Source organism: Penicillium maclennaniae (assembly GCF_028827695.1).
Source record: "Penicillium maclennaniae strain IBT 15551 chromosome Unknown utg000001l:1.0-3280838.0:1.0-3283122.0, whole genome shotgun sequence".
Lineage (NCBI taxonomy): Eukaryota > Fungi > Ascomycota > Eurotiomycetes > Eurotiales > Aspergillaceae > Penicillium > Penicillium maclennaniae.
Genome location: NW_026623213.1, coordinates 860,567 through 877,443, shown reverse-complemented (window position 1 = coordinate 877,443; position 16,877 = coordinate 860,567). Strand labels below are relative to the sequence as shown.

The 16,877-nt window shown below is 52.7% G+C and overlaps 6 protein-coding genes across 6 annotated transcripts; 1 reads left to right on the top strand and 5 right to left on the bottom strand.

Moving 5' to 3' along the window:
- Positions 1–121: 121 nt before the first annotated feature.
- On the bottom strand, positions 122–3,008 carry N7477_000323 (mismatch repair ATPase MSH2; the record flags this gene model as incomplete). Its single annotated transcript, XM_056961986.1, has 2 exons — positions 122–2,920; positions 2,985–3,008. 2 exons carry the CDS (start codon positions 3,006–3,008, stop codon positions 122–124), a joined length of 2,823 nt encoding a protein of 940 aa, XP_056826989.1.
- Positions 3,009–3,326: 318 nt separating this feature from the next.
- On the bottom strand, positions 3,327–4,778 carry N7477_000322 (DNA replication factor Cdt1 C-terminal domain-containing protein; the record flags this gene model as incomplete). The annotated part of the gene is made up of 1 exon (XM_056961985.1): positions 3,327–4,778. The coding sequence occupies one exon, from the start codon at positions 4,776–4,778 to the stop codon at positions 3,327–3,329; it is 1,452 nt and encodes a 483-aa protein (XP_056826988.1).
- A 689-nt stretch (positions 4,779–5,467) lies between these two features.
- On the bottom strand, positions 5,468–6,028 carry N7477_000321 (uncharacterized protein; the record flags this gene model as incomplete). The annotated part of the gene is made up of 3 exons (XM_056961984.1): positions 5,468–5,668; positions 5,766–5,866; positions 5,917–6,028. The coding sequence occupies 3 exons, from the start codon at positions 6,026–6,028 to the stop codon at positions 5,468–5,470; spliced, it is 414 nt and encodes a 137-aa protein (XP_056826987.1).
- A 1,085-nt stretch (positions 6,029–7,113) lies between these two features.
- On the bottom strand, positions 7,114–9,152 carry N7477_000320 (C2H2-type zinc finger protein; the record flags this gene model as incomplete). Its single annotated transcript, XM_056961983.1, has 3 exons — positions 7,114–7,287; positions 7,345–7,875; positions 7,956–9,152. The coding sequence occupies 3 exons, from the start codon at positions 9,150–9,152 to the stop codon at positions 7,114–7,116; spliced, it is 1,902 nt and encodes a 633-aa protein (XP_056826986.1).
- Positions 9,153–12,317: 3,165 nt separating this feature from the next.
- On the bottom strand, positions 12,318–13,727 carry N7477_000319 (putative Golgi transport complex component Cog5; the record flags this gene model as incomplete). Its single annotated transcript, XM_056961982.1, has 1 exon — positions 12,318–13,727. One exon carries the CDS (start codon positions 13,725–13,727, stop codon positions 12,318–12,320), a length of 1,410 nt encoding a protein of 469 aa, XP_056826985.1.
- An 858-nt stretch (positions 13,728–14,585) lies between these two features.
- N7477_000318 (class II aldolase/adducin domain protein) lies at positions 14,586–15,707 on the top strand (the record flags this gene model as incomplete). The annotated part of the gene is made up of 5 exons (XM_056961981.1): positions 14,586–14,853; positions 14,903–15,163; positions 15,222–15,354; positions 15,409–15,577; positions 15,633–15,707. The coding sequence occupies 5 exons, from the start codon at positions 14,586–14,588 to the stop codon at positions 15,705–15,707; spliced, it is 906 nt and encodes a 301-aa protein (XP_056826984.1).
- Between the last annotated feature and the right edge of the window lie 1,170 nt (positions 15,708–16,877).

The following is a 16,877-nucleotide window of genomic DNA, read 5'->3' as shown; positions in this document are numbered from 1 at the left end:
GATAAGAATAATAATGTATGAAATGGCCCCGAAAGAATCAAACAGACAGAATTTTAGTGAAATGCATTGCCCTACATCTTCCCGTGAACGCCAGACTCCTGTATAGCTTCAACCATGTCCGTTATAGAGCCTTGATACCCTGAAACACTTTGTTCTCCTGTAATTTCGCATCTGCTTGAACCAAATCACGCATGATCTGACGCTTTTGTTCTGAAGTGAGGTCCTTGCCTTCGATCTCTGCCTTCCACTTCACCAGCATTTCCTTCAGCAGTGCGCTGCCTTCTTCAACCTCCTCCTGGGAGTACTTGTCCAGCGAGGGCGCAGCCTGTTTCTCAGCATTATCGCCAGTCGCAGAAGTGAAATCTTCCAGCTCCTCAGCCTTTTGACGGGCCATGTTCACAACCTTGGTTGGGAAACGAACCAATTCAGCGACGTGGATACCGAACGATTGATCACAAATACCAGGCTCAACACGGTAGAGCAGTGTGACTTGGCGCTTCTTCTTCTCCTCTGCTTCAGCATTGTTGTCTGTGCCATCGCCAATGAAAGCGACGACGTGAAGGTTCTGCACGGCTTTGGGGTAGCGCTCTGCCAGCGCAGTAAGCTCATGGAAGTGGGTTGCGAATAAGCCGAAGCAGCGAATCTGCGTCACAATGTGCTCGGAGATAGCCCATGCCAGGCCAAAGCCGTCGTATGTACTCGTACCACGACCCAATTCGTCCACAATAATCAAGGACTCGGAGGTGGCTGACTTCAGGATGTTGGCGGTTTCGAGCATCTCTGCCATAAAAGTTGACACGCCTTTGAGCTGCGAGTCACTGGCACCCACACGGGCCAGTATGCAGTCGAAAATTGTAAGTTCAGCCTCAGTACAGGGAACGAAGCAGCCAGTTTGGGCCATTAGTGCAATTACACCAATTTGGCGGATGTAGGTGGATTTACCACCCATGTTGGGACCGGTGATAATGAGGAAAGAAGATTCGTCACGGATCAGAGAAACGTCATTGGTGATGAAGGAGATATCGTCCTGCATCTCCATGCATGGATGACGGGCTTCCTTGAGAATAGTGTTGCCCGTTCCTCGCGGGTGCATCTTCGGACGGACATATCCAGATGGTGCATGGACTGATGCATGGGAAAAGCTGACAATGACATCAAGATGAGCGAGGACGCCAGCGAGTTGTTCCAATACCGGGCAATAGGAGGCGGCGACATTGACTACTTCGTTGACAAGGCCAGTCTGAGTTCGGTTGTAATTTGAAGACAACTGGTCGTGCTCTCGGCGGAGAGATTGCATAGCCGAAGTGGTGAAATAAACACCGTTCTTCTGCGTGGAGCACTCTTGGTACTCACGCTTGTTGCGGATGCAACCTGCTTCGGTACGAGTGAGACGGAAGCACCAGCCGTGGACTCGGTGATTCTCCATGAAAAGCTTCTTTTCCATCTCCTGGTTCAGGTCCTTGGCAACGCGACGGTGCTCCATGTCCATATCGTAGCGAAGCTTGTCTAGCTTTTTGCGAATGACCCGCAAGCTCTCGTCGAATTCGGGCTTGATGATGAATTCGTGGTTCTCCAGGGCATCAAGGTCGACTGTAGTTTCCACCATCTCCTCAAGCTTAGCCAAGCTGTCCGAGTGAGCCCGGATCTTGGATGTGTACTCCTTCTCAAGTGGTGACTGGTACTGTTCATCCATGACATCCTGTAAAGCATTGACGAAGCCAGGCAGGCGGATAGCCACCTGATACACACGAACGACATCTTCCAAGTTCGCCTGCTTCCTCTGGAAACGCTTCGTAAGTCGATAAAGATCAGGAATCGCACGCAGGTGCTCCTCTTGCATAGTTTGACGCAACTCGGTATTCACAACGAAAGCCTCGACAAGCTGTTGCCGTTGCTCAATCGCATCGAGATCCATGAGCGGCTGCTTCAACCATTGTGAAAGCAATCGACTTCCCACGGGCGTTTTGCAATGATTCAACAGGCCGAACAAACTCATACTCTTGGCACCGTCTCGCGGACCGGGCATGAGGTTCAATGCACGTAGAGCGGACGCATCAAGCTTCATATATTGAGATAGATCATGCTGATACAGCTGATACTGACCGAAGTTGGTCGGATCAGACATGACTCCGAGATACTTAATCAAAGCCGAGGCAGAGCCCATAGCAAGCTTAAGCTCCGTCTGTGGCAGTGTACCCGCAGCGCGCTCATCGCGAAGCAATCGGGTAAGATCCTGTTCGATATCACGCACACCGAAATCCGCCGCAGGCCGCTCAGAGATGGCAATCCCACAGCTATCCGCGATCGCGCGAATCTTGCCCAACTCGACGTCCTTCCGTGTCGAATCCATCACAACTAGACATTCCTTCACACCGAGTTGAATAACCAAAGACTCAAAGTTGGAATAGACGTCGTTATCGAGGAACTCGCTAACACCGAGCTCACGTACACTGGCATCAGCAAAGCACACGCCAACGTTCCGGGCCTCGGCAGCCTTCGCCGAAATTTTGACAGCTAGGATTATAGGCGCAGAGTCCATAGACAGTGCACCAACACTACCCAACTCCTCCTCCACATCCTGCAAGTTACCAGGACTGGCCTGCTTCCCCAGCTTCCAGTTGCCCTTGCCAGTGCCACCAGAGACCCAGATTTCAATACGCTTATTGAGACGGAACAACGCCTCTCGCAGGAAGTTGCGGAACACAGTCACGCTCATCGTGACGGAGGGCAGACCGCCCGTCTCGCTGCGGCCGAGGTTTCGGAGGACAGAAGTGGTCTTGTACACGGTACGAGCGATGAACTCGGCATCTGCGCCGTGAGAGGAGTACCAATCACCTCGATCGAATACACGGATGGTCTCATTGTTGTCGGAGGTAGGGAGGTCTTTGTAGAAACGAATGAAGCCGACTTCATCGTCGACCTATGAAGAGCTAGTTAGTTGAATGTTCTCTGGTGAGCAGAATTTTACATGATAAAGCACATACCTTGAGATCTGGCCGCGAAGACATTTTGTCGGGGATTATGCAGGTAATAGGAGCCAGGCCCCGGATTGAACTTTGAGGATGAGCTCCAGACGCGCTCTGCGCGCGATCACGTGAGACGCGTCGCGCGTTAAGTGGTCGCTCGGGTTGATACATCAAATAATTACACACGAGAGAGATATCCATGGTATGCTAATTATAATTGAGATCTAATGCTAATAGTAGCCTGGGTAGAGGCCAAGATAAATGCTACAGTACAGGGTATCTTCAGACGCTGATGCAAAACCGTGAGCAGCCCGGCTTCACGTATGCGAATACAAATCATGAAACAAAAAAATCCACCACTTAAACGATAAGGACGGGAGTCTGCACACAAGAGCCAGTCTTGTCCCAGTCAGCCTTCATCTGGGAGACTTTGGACCCAATTTCCTTAGATGCAGTGTCCTTGCAGGACTTCAACACCACCGAACGCATTTCGTTGATGGTAACAATACCGACCCAGTGGCCAGCCATGTGAGGCTCCGCAAGAATTTCGATACAGGTTTCAACCTCTTCACGCGATATTGGGTTGCGGACCGAATGTCGCACGTGCTGCACGATAGTCTCGAGCTGGAAGGGCTTGCGCTGGTTGGCCAGCATAGCCTTGATGCCGGTGCCTACATATCCAGAGGGGCGGAGAAGAGCCAGGATGTTGGCAACTTCCTCCACTCGGTCCGCAGCAGAACGACGGAGAACCTCTTTTTTGGACGGTGGAGGAGGCAGCTTAGACTGAATCAGCTCCTTGTTCTTGATGCGATCCAGGAGCCCTTGACGACGGCTGCTGGTGGCAGCCAATGGTTTCGAGCCGGTCTTCTCCATCTCCGAGCGCAGCTTCTCGGCCTTCATGCGAAGAACACCTCCTCGCAAGTCCTGCAGTCGCTGCTGACCCTTTTGGAACGCGGTGAAGGGAGTGAGAGACTCGTGGATGACAGCGAGATCGAGAGTCTCCAGGAACAGAGACGGACGGTCTTCTTCGGTAACTTGCTGCAAAGACTCTTCAGTCTGCGCCCAGAGGAGATCAAGTGCCTGCTCGAACGCGTCCTGCAGAGCCGGAGGCTGTACCTCCAACTGCACTGTTCGCTCGATGCAAATTTTGCCCAGTCCGTAGTTTGCAAGACGGTAAGAGACATCCTTGGCGTTCACACTCTGATCCCACACCCAAAGCAGACGCTGCACGTCCTTAGTCTGCACCTTGCGCTTCCTCCAAATACGGGTGACGCTGGGAAGGAATTCTCTGAGGTCTGCAGGGGTTTTCGGACCGTTGTGTGCTGCGTGGATAGAAAGAGCCTTCACGAAGGCGGAGTGAAGGTCCAAGAACTCATTGACACATTTTGCGCGCGGTGCAAGCTTTGGCTCCTCACGAACGGGTGTAAAGTTGAGTTTTGATTGTTTCGAGGGGGTGCCAGGGGTCGCGGGTGACTCGTTGATCTTGGTTGGGGAACTGGTTCGACGACTGGGGGTTCGCTTGGGCGTAGCATAGTGACCACTACGTGGTGAGTTGACAGTCAATTGGCTGAGCTTGAGAGTCTTCGAGGGGCTCTCGGCTTCCTCCTCGGTGGGCTGTCGGGGAGCGACGACATTCTCGACCTCCTGCAGCTTTCGCTTCTTCGAGGGGGAAGCAGGTAATGAGACGGTCTTGCCGGGGAGGGTGACAGTTGGCTTTCCGGGCAACTGTGGTACGATACCGGCCTTGGTCGCCCTGGCGAAGACTTGGATGGCAGGTTGGGCCTGCAGGCTCTGCCTTGTGGTGCGCGGCATCGCGGCTGCAATTTTTCTTAGGGCGGAGAAAGGAAGCTGCGACGGATAAATGAAGATGTAGTATACTCGGGGGTAAGAGATACCGGGGGTATTAGAAAGAATTAGGGTAAATTGAAGAAGTGAGGAAGTAAGAAGAGGAAGCCGTGAAGCGTGAAAAAGAAAGGGCGCGTAACCCTGCGCGTCGCGACACGGACTTGGCCCAATCCGGTTATACCGTCAAAATCTTCGCGTTTTGAAATGAAATTGGATTTCCAGCAGATGATACAGCAGAAAGGATCTGAAAATGAATAACTGCTAGAAATTGACTGACAGTTTGTATAAAACAGAGATTCTCGAGGAGAAGTGAGATCGCCATTCTGGTCACTGTGGTAATGCGCCTGGCATTGGAATGTCGCGACCAGGACTACGAATCGGCCACAACGAGTCGGGCCGGGTAGCACTAGACCAGGAATAGCACCAGCTCACAATTGACACCCGGCGACATGCAGAGACCGTCTAGCCCCATGTACTCCCAAGGTGACATGCATGAGATGAAGCGACTCCCCCCCACTACTCAAGTCCTCTCGTCATCAAGTACACCAAGACCCAAGTCCCAGAGTCCCAGACTAGCACACAGGCAGATTCACTCATTGATCATAAACATAAAATTGGGAATTAATTAGCCACACGATGTAAGTAACCATCCAGCATTATTTCTTGCCCGAGAACCAGCCAGACGCGGTTCCCTTGGCCTCAGCGGCCTTTTGCTCAACCGTGCGATCCATCTTATCGATGCCCTCGTTGATCCTCTTCCGCGCATCCTCGCTGAGCTCGCTGAACTTCTTCTTGCCATCCTCCGCCATCTCGGGAATACTCTCGTCAGGCTTGAACTTGGAGCGGGCGTTGTTGATCTGCACTGGTCAGCTCTGTTCATGTCATGCCCTAGTACGAGGAACACTTCAAGGGGAGAGGGGAAGAAGAAGGGAGAAGGCGGGGTGGGGATCATACAGCTTCATCGACAGCCGCACCGGCTTCCTTTCCGTAGTTGGCGCCGGCCTTCTCGGCATCACCACTAGTGGGCAACTTCTCACGGGCCTTCTCGGCGTCAACTGGAACGTGTCAACGAGATTCTCGAACATTGTGAGGGCACGAAACGAACTCTTCATTGCCTTCTTGGCACCGTCGACGTCGCCGCCTGCGCGGTACAGGTAGTAACCACCTGCGCCCGCACCAGCGAGGGCGAGGTAAAGGGGCATTCGGTTCTTCGACATGGTGAAAGGTGTGATGTAAAGTAGAGGGTGATCAAACGGTCACTTATCGTCGAAGTTGGGGAATCCTTGCTTATATAGTGTCAGTCGCCGTCACCGGACGATGACGTCTATGCCGGGATTGTTCGACTCGGGCCCTGCATGTGCTGCGGCAAGAACCTCGTTTGGCCTGTCGGTGGCTGGAAGGCTTGGAATGGAGTTCGCGAAACAAGGAAGAAAAAAAGAAGGGGGTAACTATGTGCAATATTATTCTCGATCTATTTCTAGCCTTGTTGACTGCTATTCATTGCTCTTTATGGGTTGCTTGGAGCGAATTGATGCCAAAGTCGCGGGTGCTTGGAGCTCGGCACTAGACTGGTCTAATGCTCCCCTATCGACGTCACCGGCTGGTCATCGAACCCGTTTCCGTTTACTACCATGTTACCCACGGTTTAAAGGCTTGGGGGGCCCTACAACTCGTAGGCTTCGTCCATGGGATCAGACACTTTCAGCTAAAAGTGTTCTGGGCGAGCTCGTGCGGATATTCGGGAATGGGAGGCTCCTCGTCCATGCGGGGTAAAACGCTGGGGTTGGAGATTGTCTCAGCAACACTAGGACGACAACAAAGACACACAACGTTAATTCATCAGTCATATTGAGTATAACGATCGTCAAGAGTCCGTAGCCACATGACCGATCATCATCAAATGTATAATAAGACACAACGGAACTGTAGAGACATGTCCTCCTAAAGACTGAAACACACGGCCAAGCAAAGAGTGATCGAAGCCACACCACGATCGGAGACAGCCCGGACCAAATCCAGGCTGGGGTATCGTATCGTCATGCATACAACGCCATCCATAGCTCCCGCACGAACGCCAGGACATGCAAAGAACCGGAAATTCATGGACCCAATAAACAAAACTCCCGTGCATCTGAAAGGCGAAAGGGGATTTCCATCATGTATAAGTCATCAAGTCGTCAATTCATCAATGGAGAGAGGTAGAAAGATGAGAATGTCCACGAGTGTGTGTGTGTGTGTGTGTGTGTGTGTGTGTGAAAAAAAGAGAATGTCGAGAAATAGAAAGAATATAGAATTATCCAATTTACAGGAACAGCTTCGCTGCTCCTTTATTCTCGCTCGTCGCGACGGCCACCAGGGCCTCCAACCGGCCCATACCGGAGTCCCGTGCAGACGAGTCGGAGAATACACCAGTTCGAGGCTCTCGCTCAGCGTGACTCGGGTAGCCGTCGGTGTGAGGTGATGGTCGATCACAGATCTATGACGGCGATTAGTATCCGAGGCGAGCGCCGTCCGTTCGAAGAGGGGTTCCTACCGGCTGAGGATGGTCGGAGGGCAGCGAGGAATCATTCGATTCAATATACCCGCTGCTGTGCACGATCGCTGGGTGGTACTCAACGGATGCCGTGGATGGAGTGTGAACGCCCTCGCTGCTGCTCGAGTCTTCTGGGGATGTGTGGTTTGGCCGACTGCTCGTCGACAAACTGGGTGCGTGACCACGATTTTCCTCAGGACTTCTCTCCGCCGTGGGGCCAAACGCTGGCTGATACGAGGAAGAGGGTCGAGATGAGACATTTTGAAGCTCTGCGATGGTCTGCTGGCTCCAGTGGGATGCATCACGGGACGGTCGTCGATCTCGGATGTCAAGACCTGTGAGATTGTGGTGCAGAGACATGTCCCAAGATAAATGACCTCGACGGTGACCAGGTCCGGTAATTGGAGGTGCTGGGCGCACCGACGGCTGGTTATAGTTGTAGCCAGGACCAAAGCCGTGGCTCGGAGGATGCCGATGGTGACTATCGATTTGCATGGGGCTCGCCTTGCGGGTAGGTGGGGTCAAAGGTCGCTGTTGAGAGACAACTTTATCGAAACTTTCGATGCCAGGAAGTCGGGTCTGATTTTCAGAGTTGTGACTGTTTCCCCGACCGGTGCCTGGACGGTGTCGGGCGTGTGGAACTGGCTCAGGCCACTGGTTCCTGGCCGACCAAATGCAGGATATGTGGAAGGATGCCATGTTCGTCTTCGCATCTCCGCCTCGGCTGCGCTAATGACATTCTCTTCACGTGATGCAGGATAATTACTGCTAGTAGGGCTCGCAAAGACACCTGCCCCGCTCGGCGGATATGGGGGTCCAGCGGGCGAGTTGACATACGCTGGAGGATAAGCGCTGCCGGGCTGCGGGACGAATGGGTTGCTGCTGGTGGGGACGGAGAGGCGACGAGCAGCAGTCCTACCCTCCCAGAAACCATGGGACGCAGAGGACATAGGAGAGGCATATTGCGGACTGACACCCGGACCGGCGGAGAAGACGTTGGACGGAGTATATGGCGTCCCAGCCGCACCGGGAATGCCCCGAATCTGGCCGGGCGGCGTGCTAGGAGGCTCACCCATCGGATCCAGTCCTAGGCGAGCACGGGCGGTTGGGTCGTTGGCCATCATGAGGGGTGGGGGTCGCCGCCGAAGTTCCGGGGGTTGGCTATAGGTCGATGCTGTAGATGTGATGCTTGAGCTCGACAAATTCCTACTGTGGCCACGGCTGTGTCCGCCCGCACTGCCTCCTGTACCTGCTCGAGCACGACCGGGTGGACGTACACGATCCGTACGCACTTGGCGCTGAAACCGAGTGCCTGTAGCCGCCAACGAATCACCGGGGATCTCTTCATTCACATGCACGGTTTGTGCATGCTGCCGCAAATTATCAAGTCGGGAGAAGCGGCGCGAGCAATGACATTGGAAAGGGCGCTCGCCAGTATGTTTGCGGATGTGTCGGGCGAGGTGTTCACTGCGAGTGAAACTCAGGTTGCAGGGAGGAAAATCAGTGCAGAAGAAGCGTTGGCCTTTCTTCTTCTTCGTTGGCGGCGCACTGCCGGGTTCGCCATCGTCGGTATCGTGATCTCCTTCGGATTCGTCATGCATGTGGTCGTCAGACGAAGAGGTATTCCTGGCGTGACCAGACGACGGAGCTTGCGACAGACCATCGCTCGAGGCATCCGGGCGTGAGACCGCAATGGAAGCACGTTCCGGGGTGACCGGCACCCCATTCGGATTGGCACGAGGAGTCGTCGCACCGTCCATGGCGTGGTCCTCGGGGGAAGATGTGTTGACAGGCAGGAAGGAGGCCATGCTGGGGCGTGAGCGGTGGAGGCGGGTGTGATGTCAAAGCGACTCCCTCGAAATTTCCGGAGGGGCAGAAATCACTCTCCTCCGGTCGCAAAGCCGGCAACCCGATCCACGTCACTATATTCGGGGGTTCTAATGTGCTCGAAGGCGCGTGAGAGCCGCAGCGCTACGCCGGAGAACTCGGGAAGGGGGGGCAACACGGAGTCGGATCGCACTGACTGAACATTTGCGCCAAAAGCTTAGTATAAGACTACATGAACAGAGAGTGTTTCGAGACGTACTAGACAGACAGAGAGAGAGAGAGGGAGAGAGAGAAAGAAAGAGAGAGAGAGGGAGGGGAGGTTGGAGAGGGGTTGGATATGGAATGCCTTCCAAATCCAAGGTGACGCAAGGGTGAGGAAGAAAAGAGAATATATGGGAGAAAAGGGGAAAAGAGGAAGTGAGTTAGGCAATGGCGAGCATCTCAAATGGCCATAGATCGCGATGGTGGGACCCGATCGTTCCAAATGTTTCAGGTGGTGCCTGGCTGTAGTTGAATCGAGAGAAGAAAAGGTGATATATCCGACCGGGCGTAGGTTGGAAAGGTTTCAAGGGAACAAAAGTGAAAAAAAAAAAGGAATAAAAAAAGAAAAAGAACCACCCTAGGGACAAGAAGTAAGAAAGGTTAAGAGCACCAGAAAATGGTGACGACGAGAAAGCAAAGGCTTATCGGAAGCGAGGGGCAATGTTGAAGATCCCAGGAACTTCTCCCAGTGCTTTCCGGGGCTACCGACGCGAATCATCGAGTGTTTCACCAGATCGCAATGCGACTATAACCGCGTGTCGGGCGCGAGTTCCAGACCATCTACTACCAATCCCAGGAACTTTGGGAAACTCCACGAACGCTAGACCAGGAGCGGGAGGATATGGTCTCCGTTTTGCATCTTATCCTCCAACCACCACTCACACCGTGAAGGTACCAGGCACCTCCCCGATGATTCATAGCGTCTCCGCCACCCTGTGCACCAGGGTCCTGGACCTCGTACCTCCAGGCCTTAGGGAGTCCTTGACGTTCACCACCTGCCAGACCCAAAGGACTGATGGCCCATATCCACACTCTGCTGGTCCTGGCCCCGCCAACTTGCTCTCAAGGTATGGTTCTTCTGGAGAAGCAGAACGGTCGAGACCTTTGCTCCTCGCCTGTTTTCTCCATGCGACCCCCTTGCATCCGCGTGGATGTATCATCGCAGGGTTTGCTCAGTACTGGAGGAGTCTCCGTCATACTCTCTCTCTACAGAATAGATCTTGGTGTGGTTACGCAGTAAGGGTCTGACGATTCCGAACGGTCCGTTTTTTCAGAAAAATCTCCGTGCTCCGTATTCTACTTTTCTTTTCTTTCTTTTCTCTTCTCTTGGGTTGCCCCTGGTCTTTGGAAGCTTGAGCTCGAGCTCGGGCTCGAGCCTCTTTGAGGTACGATCAGGGCACTGACCCTACCCTATGTACCGTCTACATGCTAAGTATAGAGAGGTGCGGGGGGTCTTATCGCTGTGACTGGAGACTTTTCGTCCGGTCAACTGGAATTCTTGAACGATGGGACAAACTGGACACTCGACCGTGAGTCCTGAAACCTTCAGGGCCCGGCTGGGACCGACTGGCCGGTCACTGTGCCTGCGTCGAGCTTGGTGCAAACCTTCAATCTCCAACTTTCACCGTTCAATCTTTTCGACTAGCTGCTGACTTTCCCCAACCCCTCCTTATCTGCAAACGGAAATGCGGGACATTGATGATCGGCGGGTCCTAGCCCCGTTGATCATAAAACCTTAGGCTTTTCACATGACGATGATACATATATCCCACGGTACAAGAGTACTTTAATGTCCTCTAATTTCCTGTCTGGAGAAAAGGGTGCCTTCTTCTGCGCGAGCCAGTTCAAAGTTCATATCAAAGAAATATGACGCCACCTGATCTTCAGATGATGTGCTGCACTTGCTCCATATTCCCTCTCACCCCTCCGGAGTTCTATACCTCAGCAACACGATTGGTGAACAGGTCGGGACACACGCATGCTGAGACCCAGTGCCCAGCCGTGACTCTGGTTAGGACTCGGCAGGATTGGGATAATCATCAAACGCTTTGCCCCTCTCGCAGGGGCTAGGCCGAGTAACTTGATTGGTTCCACACGCATACATCAGCTCAGACTACTGTAGACAACCCCTCAGCTGTAAGGGCCGGGTACCTGTAGGTACAAGATGCAGGGCGCCACCGCCAGCCCAAGTGGGCGCCGACCAGGTAGCGCCAGGTACCGTCTGCAGGGCTTATCGATAACCATGACTCACGTTTCCTTGGTGACGTCGACGACTTGGGAATTCTCCGACCCTGACTGGTGACGGGGATGGTTGATCCACCTCTACCTATGGGCTTTTGGGAGGGTCAAGAAAAAGAAGCTCCAGTCGACCCCGTTGCCTGTGCCTTTGCCTTTGAAGCGGTCAGGGCGGCAGATGACAGGTCTGTTGCCCTGTCTGATCTCGAAACACCAATCATCCGCGGTCGCTCTGCATCTCCCAGGAGCATCCATGTACCTGATTGCATGCAACTTGCACGTACCTGGACCCCCGGCCACGTACGTAGATGAATGAGGCTATTCGGGGCATTTCCGACCGAATCAGCAACGGCCACTGCCCACGGCACATGTGATATCGCGGAGACCTCGCCAGGCTCGCGGGTTTAATTGGCCACCTGCCCGCGACACTGGCATGCTGGTCCAAGGCAACCCGAAGTCTGCAGTGCGCGCGGTCCCCAGCCCTCTTCGCAACCCAAGCCCTGGAAAGATGTGCATCGTGCAGCAGTCATCTGACCGCCCTTAAGTCTCCGAGTCCGGAGATTTGAATAATAGTTTTACTTTTGAAGCGTTCGACAGCCCTGGTGTCACCGTAAGCGTCGATCCAAGGTACCCCCCCCCCCTCCTCCTCGTTCCTCCTGCCCGGTACCTGGAAAACGTGGGTGCCTACATTCCTGGGGTAGTTGGTCCGTGGTGCGTTCACCTGTAGATCGTAGATCGAGGATCGGAGATCGGTCCAAAAGTGTGTTTGAATTAGTTTCTTTGTGCTAGAGACAGATTCCCCTCGGAGATAGACCGACTTCCCGCGCCGCGGGTCGCCTGAAGGACAATTGACATGCTACGCTATGCTATCACCGGCCCAGCGGCCCAACAATGGAGCTGATCATGACTGCTGCTTCTCGTTCCCAGTTGCCCACGTTGACTGTGTCGGTCCCTCCGCGTCCCTTCTCGGCGAGTAAGCTGCTGGTAGAAACCTTGGATGCACGCATCACGCATTCCTTGATCTCAGCCTTGAGTCTATCGCGATTGGATCGGAGCGTACGCGCCGACACACCCCCGCGGCTCATGATCTCCTGCACACGTGGAGAGAGGGAAGAGGCGATCGAGCGCCAATAGTATGACGGCAGCGAAGACGTGTCCAGGGCTTGTTGAAGTGGTTGTAAGAGGTTCATTGTATTTGGTGTCTCAGAATCGGTAGGCTGTCCCGCAGACAAGAGAGGGTGGGATGGGGAGCGAAGGTTTCTTAAGATGGACTCGAGAGCAACAATATCCTGGCATCGGGCAGAGACATCGGCAAGTGTGCGGTCCATGGTCGGGAGCTGGGAAAGCGCGCGAGCAAGGGAGTTGACGGAGGTCATGATGGCTGTGTGCATGTAGCCCTGCAGTGTAGAGAGAAGAAGCTCGGGTTTGAAGTCGGACACGGTGATTTCGCCACGAGGGATAGGCGAGAGAAGATATAATGTAGCTGCTGCGGACGCCAGTCGCGATCGAGCGTCACGAGCTTGTTTGTAGCTCAATGGCCCGGATTGGCCATTGGCCTGGCCGGATAATGAAAATCGGTTGATGGTCTGCTGCGCCCTAGATTTGATCGTGTTCTCGGCGGGAAGCACAAATTCATTGCGCAAAGTTCGGGTGACTTTTACCCGATCAAGTCCATAGCCTTCATCCTCGTCTGATGTGGCCGAAAACATCTGCCGCAAACTTAAGACTGTGTAGGCTGCGCGCTCCAGTGCTCGGAACCCTTCCGTCGCTGTCGTATTGTCGTCAGATCCTGCTGTCGCATTCTGCCCTGTCATTCCCCGCCCCGTAATTCCTGCCATTTGGCTTTCAAGCTGTCGGCCTAGGGACAAGCAGCGCGCAACGGCTCGTGCCAATCGCACTGTAGCCAATGACTTTTCAGCGGCAATTCGAGCCTCTTCAGCGGCTTTCCATTTTTCAATTACTTCTTTTTCCAGTCGCTCATATCCATGGGTCACGGAGGCAATCTGGGTCCCCGTCTCTTGCAAGATACGTTCTGCCGCGGCCGTTTGACCCTGTGTATGGGAAAGCAGCGGAAGTGCCGATTTTGTTGTCAGCGCGTGAATATGGGTGTCAATCTCTTGGAGATCGAAGAGTACTCGTGATAGTGGTGTCGAGAGGTCCAGAGGAGTATCGGTGGCATTGTTGGTGCTTAGCACGAGTGTATTGGCGAACCTGGCTGGCGAGAAGTCGGGGTCGAGGAAAGCCTCATAATCAATGTAGGAAGGCTCTCCTTCCGCCATTGTCGCAGACCTCCGTATTCACAATAATTGAAATAGACTACCGTTTCATCAATCCTTGGTAGTATGGGTTCGCAATCGCATCGAATGGAAGTCGGGAACGGGTGGGGATCAATCGAGGCGGGAATGCTTGCGCAGATGTTTCCGCAGTTCCCAGGTTGCGTGAGACACAATCGGCTATGTATGAGACCGGAATCGATTCCAAATATATTTTTCAAGATCTATGTTCGATCGCGTCGTGAGCTGTTTTTGAACGAGGAGATTCGTGGATAAGGACAGTAGGCGCGATCTCCGCAATAATCTCGCATGGCGCAGATGATAGGTCACATGATTGGGGCCTAAGGCTAAAGGCCTGCAGCATTAATTGACAACTACAATCTGATCAATTCTCACTGATCCACTCAATTCGTCGTATATCTCATGTAATTCCTAAATTTTGACCACCGTATGTGCTTGAAAAGCAAAATTGTCAAAAAAAAAGGGTCAAGGCTCAGCAAAAGACATACATCTAGACAGCATCCGGTGGGATAGTCACATACTTTGCTTCAACCCGCCGGGAAGTCTTACCCAATTGAGCGCAAATCTCCAATCAGCCAGCCAAGGGATTGATTTCAGGCCGGACAGAGGCCGCGACACCCAAACAACTCGGCGCCGCCTTCCAATGACATGGGCGGGGTTTAGAGGGGGTGCCATAGATAAGCGTCGGAAGACTATCAGCCCTCTTCTAGTCACCCATCGAGAGAAATTATATACATCTGTACCACTAAACCAGGCATTCTCCGCATCTGCCATAAGCGCGGTCATCCATCTCGGGTACTGGGACTGAAGTGAACGCTGTCTATTTCCTACATTCCCACCATCATGTCCACAACAGCTACTACTGTTCAGCAGGCTGAACAATCTGTTCTCTTGGCCGCCGAGCAGCAGATTCCCTCTGCTGCCGACGATGCGAACTTCCAGTCTCTCGCCCGTGGTAATAGAAATGGTACACTGAAGCTGCGTGGCATTCCCACCTTTTCTGATCCTGTTGAGAAACGAAAGTGGATGAAGGAGCACATGGCCGCTGCCTTCCGCTACTTTGGCAAGCTCGGGTATGGGGAGGGAGTATCTGGTCATATTTCTATGCGAGGTATGTCAACGACACTCCACTCTTCCGCGGATGATACTGATGATTAAAGATCCTATCCTGAAGGACCATTTCTGGATGAACCCCTTTGCTAAGCACTTTTCTACTATCAAAGCCTCAGATCTTGTCCTTGTGGATGACGAGGGATATGTCACTGAAGGTGGTGCCCAATTGCCTATCAATGAGGCAGGATTCATGATCCATTCTGAAATCCACAAGGCCCGTCCAGATGTGATCGCCGCGGCGCACACTCACGGTATCCATGGCAAGACGTGGAGTGCATTTGGGAAGCCGATTGAGATGCTTACTCAAGGTTTGACGCTCATCACTGTCAAAAACGGGAACATCAGATTAATGAGCGCGGGGTACAGATGCATGCAACCTTTATGGTCGGATCGGCATCTATGATGACCATGCCGGCATCGCCCTTTCCCAAGACGAGGGTAAAGCGATTGCAAAGGCTCTTGGAAAGAATAATATTGCTTGCATCCTCCAGAACCACGGGTCAGTCTCTTATAGTACGCTTATCCACTTTCCACTAATACTGATGGTTCTTAGTCTCCTGACTGTTGGAACAACGGTTGACGAGGCCGCTATTCTCTATTCCATGCTAGAGAATGCCTGCCACTCTCAGCTCCTGGCTGAAGCGGCTGCGGCCAATGGCATTCCCAAGAAAATCATTAGCCACGAGGTCGCCCAGTACACCGCTGATTTTGCTCAGAACCCGGTAGGTGTAGTACAACCTAAGCTGACACTGTGCTTGTGGCGCTGACGGATCCTAGCACAACTTCTATACTGAGTTCCAGCCGGAGTATGAATTGCTTCTTGAGGAGACCAACGGAAGATTCCTCCAGTAAGCGCGCTTCAGCCTCTTTGATGCGACTTATTCGTTCAACCTGGGCAATGCGTCCTCAAAATTATGTTTTAGTAAAAATCGTGGGATTCTGGTTTGAAATAAATAATTCTAGGCATGGTAATTGACAATTCTTTCGCCCGAGACATTCTTCCCCGCCGCATCAAGTCCCACATTACATCGCCCTCGGCATTCGATTTCAAATCCCGATCAGAATACTAGCGCAACTTTTCGCTTTACTCTGTGAAGATCTTTAGAGGGGAAAGGGAGATAAAGAGGTCTCCTCGTCGTTCCCATGTAATTTCTTTCGATGGGATGCGTCGAATCAATTGCCCAAGGTCCACCGTGGTTTCCAGGTGGGAAAGTGCAAAAATGTCACGGCAGGCTTCTTTCTCGATCTCCATTTGCAGGATTCAGGGAGCGAAGACCGACTACTCTCCCCAGTTGAAATTGGGCGTAAAGGACATGCACGAAGTATTAAAGGGGGTCTTGCTAGATAGGTTTAATGGCTTGTCTAAATAAACTCTATCAGGCGTACCAACTCAGTAGTATTCTGCTGTGCGACTCAAACCAGTTCGCACATACATAAAGGCTTACTGAACTGGATGGAGCTTGTGAAAAACCGGGATAGGGAGACGAACAAAGGTGGAGGGGCGCATTGGATCCGAAAGTTCAAAGAAGCCGATACGCCGGCGAATTGGAGGCAATACCAATGTTCATGGTGAGCCTAGAAAGCTCGAATGACACTGGAATGGCTGGTCACCAGCTGACTTTGAAATTATCCTTGTTGAAGTAGATCTTGATTGAGAATGTATACCTCCATGGTTCCCTCTGAAATACGAGAGTCCCATCAATTGGATGTTCAGTATGTCGGCGATACAGGGTCTACTCCAACGACCCCAACTCCCCGCTCAGTCTGATATGCCCCGGGCCCTACCACCGGTGTCGGATGAAAGGAGCGATAAGAAATTGTGAGGTAATGATCACAGAATATCACAAGCTTAATAAGATCTTTCCAAATAGGATTTGACACTATCTATCCATAACTTAAAAGTCAGGGCCCGGGGTCGCACTAGATAGTTCCTCTCCCCCACTTCTCTTCGCCTTTGCTTGTCCTGACCCTACCATATTTTCTCACCCTTCTTTGAAGAATTGTTTCTCTGCAATAGAAGAG